Source organism: Colobus angolensis, unplaced genomic scaffold (genome assembly GCF_000951035.1).
Source record: "Colobus angolensis palliatus isolate OR3802 unplaced genomic scaffold, Cang.pa_1.0 Scaffold472, whole genome shotgun sequence".
Lineage (NCBI taxonomy): Eukaryota > Metazoa > Chordata > Mammalia > Primates > Cercopithecidae > Colobus > Colobus angolensis.
Genome location: NW_012118177.1, coordinates 1,220,270 through 1,228,963, shown reverse-complemented (window position 1 = coordinate 1,228,963; position 8,694 = coordinate 1,220,270). Strand labels below are relative to the sequence as shown.

Genomic DNA, 8,694 nt, shown 5'->3' with positions numbered 1-8,694 from the left:
CCCCCTCCCCGATCCACAGCTAAGTCAAACTCCAAAGGACAGTCTGTCTGGTAGAGATGTTGACAGAGGAGCCTCACGCCTGCAGCAACAGCCCCTGCGCTGGGCTGGGCGGGCTCCTAGGCCTGCACTGGGTCTCCCCAGGCAGACGTTTTCACCAGGTACCTTACCCAAAATGAGTGGGGTGATCCCAGATGCTTGCTCCCTAGTGGACTGAGCTGCCCTGCCCATCAGTGAGAGGCAGGACACTTTGGGGATGGCTGGTGTGGAGCTACTGGACCTGGAGGTGAGGGCTCCCCAGGCTGGCAGCCTGTTGGGCAGCTGCAAAGAGCCTAGTGTGGCTGTTTTCTGCAGACATCTCACCCAGGCACAGGCCCTCAGGGTGGCACCTGCCAAGTGAGTGTGAGCCCAAGGTGGTTGGGCACATCTGGACTGAGCGCACTCTCCCCTCGGCACGGCAATGTGGCCTGCTGCTACTGCCATTGCTCCCAGCAGGGGAGCCAATGCCATGAGGAGCTCAAGGCCTGAGGGTCCGCTTCCTTCAGGCCCTGGCTCCCCCAGCGCCCAACACGGATTGAGCAGGAAGTGAGCCTGATGTCACCTCTCAGCCCGAGAGAAGAGATAAAATACAGCCCTGCTGTGAGCAGAGTGACGAGGGGCCTTTATCCTCACAGTGAGGCCCAGAGGCCAGGGAAGGGGTGAGGACACCCAGGGCGGCAGCTAAGTCTGCAGCCCTTAAGAGAGAGCCTTAATCGAGAGAGTTTCCACTCCCTGGAGACTGATGGGCTCTTGGACCCTGACTGGCCCAGCAGATACACACACACTCACCACAAGATGCAAGGACCACAAAGCTCAAACTTGGGGCCATGGTTGGGGAAGGGGGACAGGTGTGGGCAGATGCCCTACTTAATAAGGGTTTTTAAGGAGTGGGTGAATGTGCTCATAACAGTCGCCGAAGTTGGGGAGCCTGGTGGGTGCTCTGTGGCTGCCCCTGCAGCTGCTGCCACCTGCTGCTGCTGCTGCTGCTGTTGTTGCTGCTGCTGCTGTTGTTGTTGCTGTTGTTGCTGCTGCTGCTGCTGCTGGTTAAGGTTACGGGCTGTGGACTCCTCAGCTGCACGCAGCAGGAAGGTGTAGTTCCTCACCACCTCTTCTACCTTGGCCAGCAGCTCTTGGCGCTGGGCCTCGGAGCGCACAATGAACACCAGCCGCACGAAGGTCTCAATGAGGCTGCTCAGCACCTGGAAGCTGCCCGTGATTGCTGCCAGCATGTGAGTCGGGCTCTTGTCCACATTGGCCACACGGCGGCAGGAGGCCCGGAGCTCCTTGAACTTGAGAGCTAGCTCGAGCTTATACTCGGAGATCTGAGAGACATAGGGCTTGGGGGCACGGGCCTCGGGGCTGGCCACACACTGCCGCAGGACTGTCAGCAGTTCATTGGTGTCCAGCCGGGCAGCCAGAAAGCCATCAGGGAGGCCATAGGCATGGGCCCGCAGGGCATTGATCTTGGCCAGGCTCCCCTCGAAGGTGGACACACGGAGGTCAATCTCCTGAGTGCGGGAGGCCTCAGGGCTGCTGCTGCTGCAGGTAGCAGCATCCAGCACCTGCAGGGTCCTGCTCACCACAGGCACCACCTGCTCGTCCAGCTTCATGCCAGGCAGAATCTTCATGGGGATAGAGTAAGAGAGCTCATCCTTGCCATCACTGGCATCATCTGCCATGTCACACTTGCGGTAGTAGAAGCAGTAGCGGATGGAGCAGCACTTGCTGCTCTCACTGTCCTCGTCTAGCTCGGCAGGCTTCCGGTACACCTCCGCGGGCAGTGAGAACACGGCCATCTGTCTGGGGCCTTTGGTCTCTGGGGCAACCTGGACGTAGGAGGGGTCTCCCAGCGTCGGTGACTCCAGAGGCCTGCTTTTGGGACCCAAGGCTATGGGGAGGCTTGCTTCTAACTCCTTGGCCTCCCTGGGCAGCATGCCCAGGGGCGGATGTGGGTAGACATCCGAGGTCAGCGAGGCCCTGTCACCCTGGTCCAGTTCACTGATACTGTAGCGGCGCATCAGTTTCCTGTAGTTGGGAGCTCCCAGACACTCGCCCCCTGAGGCACACGTGGTCAGGCACGAAACACCACTCTCAGGGTCCGATCGGCACTCTCGGGATTCCAGGCTGGTAGAACGAATGCGCCGGATATTGATGGGGCTGCTGAGGCTCACGCCTGGGCCAGCCTCTGGCTGCCTCTGGCTAGGGAGGACCCTGTCCCTTTCCCTCCCCCGGAGGCTGGGCACTGGTGTCTGGGTGGCTTGCGGCCGGCCCCCCCGGCAGATGCGCTTGCAGTCGCAGCTGCGCCTCTGCTCGCGGGACATGCCAGGACCCTGCTGCACGGGGCTGCTGCGGAGCTGGCAGCTGCAGCGGCCAGGTGCTGGAGGTTGCAGGTACTCGGTGCCTGGCAGCTCCCCCTGGCTTGGTGGCTTTAGAAGTTCCTCAAGAAACTCCAGCTCATACTGCTTTACCTTCTGCAGTTGGGCCTGCCGCTCATCTGTCTCCTTCTTCTGGCGGGTTGGGAAGGTGGCAGAGAATAAATTGCGTAGCCGGAAAGGACCTCGGGATGACTTGGGTTTTGCAGGGCCTTCAGAGGTCGAGTGGGCTCCATTGAGAGTTGTTTCAAGCTTCCTAGAGGGCATGGTGCTCACCTGCCGGCTGGCAGCCTGAGACCTCAGTGGGCTCTGGCCTCGAGGCTGGCAACTGGGGCTCTGGCCTTGAGACTGGCTGCTGGGGCTGTGGCCATGGGGCTGGCAGCTGGGGCTGTGGCTTCTTGACTGGCAGCTGGGGCTCTGCAGAGCCATGGGGTAGGTAGCTCGGGGAACCAGGCTGGTCTCTTCAAGCTTGCTTCTTTTGGGTGTGCTCTCCAGCTGCGCCTTCTCTCCTTGGCTGGGGATGGTGCCCTGCTTCTGCAGGGTGGGCTTACCACCCTCTGGCCCACCTTTGCCTGCCACCTCCCCTGTAGCTTGCTTGCCCACTGACTCTCGGCTTGTTCGCAGAAGATAGCTTTTGGGAGGGAAATTTTGAACAGGCAGCCTGTCCTCCTGTTGGGAGAGGTGCAGGCTGTCAGCCCAGCTGCCTGTGGGTGCTCTGGGGCTGGAAGAGACCTCTGCGCCCAGCTGATGCTGAGAATTCCGTGAGGTCTCTGGAGCACTGGGGCTAATTTTGAACTTCAGATTCGTATTTGCACTGCTGCTCATCATGCTAACCTCTGGCCTCCCCATGCTGGCCTCCAGCCTTCTCTCACCCCTGCTGGGGGGGTTCCCCAAAGCCCCACCAGGAGTGACTAGACTCTTACTGTGAACCACTTGCTGTAGGGCAGCTGAGATGATGGCTGGGGTCACACTGCCCTTTGGGTCCAGGATAAGCTTGGGGCTCAACCTGACCTCCTTGGGCAGGTTGTCCCTCAGCTCAGAGACCTGCTCTTCACTGAGGGATGACGTGGCTGCCCTCAGTGACATTTCTAGGCCTGCCCTAGTGTGGCCAGGCCCTTTGTCCTCAGGAACTGGGGACAGCAGGCTCAGATTCTTCTGTTCACTAAGCTGTGGGGACAGTGCTGGGTGCACTGCCAAGGAGTATGTTCGTTCTCCCTGTACCTGGCCCTCTGACTGGGGCAGCTTCCTCCGAGCGCCAGCGGGGCCACTACTCTGGCCTGTGGCAATGGGTTGGAGAGATGGGTTGGGATCCGGGCGCCCGAGAGAGTAAGGGGCCGTAAGAACAGCCTGGGCTGCACAGCTCTGGATCCGGAAGGGCAGGTCCTTGCGGGCAAGGAGGCTGTCCTTGTTGAGGTGCTGGGCCAGGAAGTAGGTGGTGTTCTGGTGCTGCTTCATGGCCGACATCATCTCTGACATGTCTGTGAGCTCTGAAGAGTTGGTTTCATGACCCGAGTCCAGCGATGATTCAGGAGTGATTGTGGCCAGCACAATCAGACCTGGAGGAACAGGGATAGGGCTTGTTACGCTTACTGAAATCAAGTTCTTTTCCAGCTCTACACGGTTGTCCCTCGGTATTCATGGGCGATTGGCTCTAGGACTCCTGAAGACTCCAAAACTTGCAGATACTCAAGTCCCTGATATGAAATGGCATAGTATTTGCATGTAACCTATGTACATCTTTCCATGTATTTTTATTTTATTTTATTTTATTTTTTGAGACGGAGTCTCGCTCTGTCGCCCAGGCTGGAGTGTAGTGGCCGGATCTCAGCTCACTGCAAGCTCTGCCTCCCAGGTTCATGCCATTCTCCTGGCTCAGCCTCCCGAGTAGCTGGGACTACAGGCGCCCGCCACCTCGCCCGGCTAGTTTTTTGTATTTTTTAGTAGAGACGGGGTTTCACCGTGTTCGCCAGGATGGTCTCGATCTCCTGACCTCGTGATCCGCCCGTCTCGGCCTCCCAAAGTGCTGGGATTACAGGCTTGAGCCACCACGCCCGGCCCTCTTTCCATGTATTTTAAAGCCTCTCTAGATTACTTATAATACCTAACACAATGTAAATGCTATGTAAGTAGTTGTTATACTGTGCTGTTTAGGGAATAATGACAAGAAAAATCTGTACATGTTCAGTATAGACATATTTCTTTTTATCAAATATTTTTGATCTGCAGTTGGTTGAATCAGTGGATGCAGAACCCTCAGATACAGAGGGCTGACTGTATAGGAAGTGCATAGAAGCCAAGGTTAGCCAGCAGTATTTCCAGCTGGAGAAAAACAGTCAGGCCTGGTGAGAATGCAGGGCTGAGGGTGGGAAGAGTGGAGGGGAGGGGACAAAGAGGGGCAAGCTATAAGAAGGGGATGAAAGGCTGGAATCCAAAACAGAAACAAAAGAGGTGGAGCAAGGATCTGGGCAGTTTGATGGCAAATTACCATGCAAATCACATGCAAAACAGCATGCTAATCACAACTATTTTTAGATTCAACAGCTAGGAAATTTTTGTTAATTGTCCTAAAGAGGGGCTGGCAAAGAGAGGTCTCTATCCCTCCTCATCTGGCCAAGCCTGCCTACAGTCATTGCAGCTGAGGCCATTTAGCTGAGCTTGTCCTCTCTCCAGCAGCCACATGGGACTTGAGCCTGGGAGCAGTTAGCACTCTCTCCAGACTCTAAGCAAAGAGAAATGCCAGCCCTGGGGGCCAAATACATGGGGGCTGCCCAATGTCAAGGGTGTCCTCACATACGGAAAAGGCAGGCTTTCTCTGACCCCAATACCTTCACCCTCCCTTTCTACACTTTTCCCTGCCTCACATGCTTTCTCGTAGTCCCTATTCCTCCCTATTCCTTTTCTGTTGCTGTGTTATTTACCTCTTCTCTCTCTCTCTCTCTCTTTTTTTTTTGAGTCTCACTCTGTCGCCCAGGCTGGAGTGCAATGGTGCAATCTCAGCTCACTGCAACCTCCGCCTCTCAGGTTCAAGTGATTCTCCTGCCTCAGCCTCCTGAGTAGCTGAGACTACAGGTGTGCACCAGCCTACCCAGTTAATTTTTGTATTTTTAGTAGAGACGGGGTTTCACCATGTTGGCCAGGCTGATCTTGAATTCCTGACCTCAAGTGATCTGCCCACCTCGGCTTCCAAAAATGCTGGGATTACAGACGTGAGCCACCACGCCCAACTCTCTTCTCTTTTTTTAAGGTGTATGTGTATGGAGGGACATATATGTGACTATGGGTACGTGTGTGATGTGTGTTTGTCTACAAGATGGACATACGTATGTCTATAACAGGGAACAGCAGGCATGTTGTACGGTTCTCCTATGAACTAATACTTAGTAACAATAGCTACCACTTACTGAGGCCTTACTGTGTGCTAGGCAGTGCTTACATGCTTTGCATGAATTATCTCATTCAATCCTTATGACAACCCCATGTGATAGAACTACTTTTATAAAACCCATTTAAGGTTACAGAATGAGGGTCAGAGAAAGTAAGTGCCTTGCCAAAGGTTACACTGACAATGACTGAAGAAACCAGGATTTGGGTGCATCTGATTCGGAGCCCACGTTCTTAGGCAGGATAAAGACCTCAGCCATGAGCAGTGATGGACTTTGGCTCCCCTGGTCCCAGGTCACTAGGTAATGAGTTGGTCGTTTTGCTTTTCTTTCAATCATGTGCATGCTGGATGTTCTGTTCTTCGCCTGTCTTCTACATCTCTCACAGTTTTTCTCTGATCCTCCATCCTGGCCTGCATCCATAGCTGTCATGACCTCAATCCCTGGGATCTATCTGTAAGGCATTTCCAAAGAGATGCAATGACGAGCGCCAGAACTCTAGCTAGAGCTGAGCAGCTGCTCCCTGCTGCAACATCGTTGCTCCTCTGACCCTATCTAAACAACCTTTGGTCCATCCACTGCCTTGACATACCTCAGTGACTCTAGCATCTATTTGGAAAGACACAATGTTACCCACTGGCCCTTTCTGGACAGGAGAAGTGGGAGGAAGGAGGGAGAAGGAATAGGTCATTACCTGCAGTCTGTGGGGGTGGTGGGTGTGGTCCATCCTCGGATGCAGCCAGGGCTTCCAGAGCCTGCAGAGTGGACACCAGAGCATCATCTAGCTCCTGGGCATGATCTCGAACTGTCCGGGTCTGCACACTGTCAATCAATGTCACTGGAATCTCATCGTACAGAAGCCCACGCAGGTGGCGTCCTTGTTCCTGGCTCTGGACAGCCCGGCGCTTGGGGTCATCCTCATCAGAGCTGTTGTCTCGGAAACCAGGGGGTGGGGCAGCAATGGCTGGCAACAGAGAAGTTGTCTCATCTTCCTCTTCCTCCTCCTCCTCACTCCCAGGTGGTGGGAGGGACATCAAATCTACTATATTGTCCCGAGACGAGCCAGGCTTCCCACCTTTGCGAGGGCCCAGCTGCTCCTGGAGCTTGGCTTTGCAAGAGTCACAGTAGAAATTCAGGGCTTCAGCCCCAAGGGAATTGTCCAAGGTGTAGGACCGGGCCCTGCTGGCACAAGGCTCATGGTCTAGGCTAGCTGCATCAAAGTCATCAGGGACTACCTCATAACCTTGGCCGGAACTTTTGGATGTGGGGTCAGACTTGGTTCGGGGCCTGGTCTCCTCAAAGAAGATTAGGTTCTCGTTGACATCTGTCCGACTTTGCTGCTCCTTTCTTTGTTCCCGCATATGGAGGTAGCAGAAGCTGACAAGCTCAGAGTCGGCAGGCGGGGGCGTGCAGCGGCTCAATTTCCTGGGGCTGGTGTCCACGCTGCCCACATAACTACTCTCCTTTTTCCCCAGGTGGCCCCCAGTGACAGGGCGGTGGGCACTGTGCATGTAATCTAAACCCAGAAAGAGAATCAACAGATGAACCCTGGTGCCGAGGATTGTGACTGAGCTCCCTTGTCGTCTCTGGCCCATGTCTCTGCAGCACGACCGAGTGGCAGGTCCCAAGACAAAGCATTGCCTGGCTGCCAAAGATTAGGGGTAGGGAAGTTGATGAGCTATGTTACCGCTGACCCTGAAAGTAGAGTGAGTAGAGTCTAATAACCTGAGCTGCTAATAGCCCCATCACCTCTGAAATGGGAAAAGGCATGGGGTATGGTAGGGGTGGGAGTGAACACCTTGGTTTAGAGCCTGGTGTCTGGGCACAGCTGGACTCTTACATGGCTACCCTCTGTTTGAAAGTCAGCTGTAGACATATGTCCCACTTGGAACTGTTCCTGCCCCTGCCCCCACCTCTTTTCAGAGCTTTTCCAACCACCAGTGCTCTGTTGTTCTTGTTATCTTGAATCTCTTCTAGCAGAAGGAAATAAATCTGACAAGTTACTAATGCTTTAGTCAAAACCTGTTAAACAGGCTACATATAATGCCCAAGAGTTTGCATTTCAGAGACGCCTGTTGATGGAGGGATCCTAAAAGAATAATGCTCTATATTAGAATTCCAGGGTCTGAATGTATAAAGTATATGGCAGATATGCTGGGATGTGCATATGTGGGAGGAGGGTAGGGGAAGTATTCTTACAATTCTTCAAATTTTATTCTTTTCTGCATTCATGCAGGGTCAGCCCTACCTGCTACACATACATACATGTGGCAAATGCTCTCGTCAATCGCTCTTAATGACGGTAGGTGTGTGCATCTGAGAATTATCTATCGCAAATGCTTTATCTGTGAATACCTTCTCTCACTGTTTTTGGAGCTCTTCCCCATTTTATCTGTGAGAATACACTCGGACAGCAGACAGACGACAAACAAGCACTAACTTAGGCTAAGGTCCTAATATATGTGATCGTACTTAATCTTCATAACAACCCAATGAGGTAGTTATTATCATTATCTACATTTTACAGCTAAAGAAACTGACTCGCCTAAGGTTACATAGACCAAGTGGTAGACTGGATTTGAGCCTAGGTCTGAAGGACTTCAAAACCCATGTTTTTAGTCATTGCCCTTATAGCTCATCATGGTGATCAAGATGCTGGAAAACAAGACTTCGAAATGCCACTCAAACTCCAGTTTGCCTTTCACTAGAGATTACATCTATGACAAAAGTACAGCACTGGCACCTAACAACAAAACCCCCAAATACAGGAAGAAAAAACTGACAGAATTGAAGGGAAAAATATACAATTCAACAACAGTAGTAGGAGACTTCAATACTCCATTTTCTTCCTTTCTTTCTTTTTCTTTCTTTCTTTCTTTCTTTCTTTCTTTCTTTCTTTCTTTCTT

General features: G+C 53.3%; 1 protein-coding gene across 1 annotated transcript in view; it reads right to left on the bottom strand.

Moving 5' to 3' along the window:
• Positions 1-827: 827 nt before the first annotated feature.
• Positions 828-8,694, bottom strand: part of FRMPD3 (FERM and PDZ domain containing 3) — a 91,219-nt gene continuing 83,352 nt past the window's right edge. Inside the window, exons 15-16 of the mRNA XM_011958719.1 lie at positions 6,483-7,304; positions 828-3,964 (exon numbers count right to left, since the gene is read on the bottom strand). Coding sequence (XP_011814109.1) covers positions 900-3,964; positions 6,483-7,304 — 3,887 coding nt within the window. The 3' untranslated portion in view covers positions 828-899. The remainder of the gene's footprint in view (positions 3,965-6,482; positions 7,305-8,694) is intronic.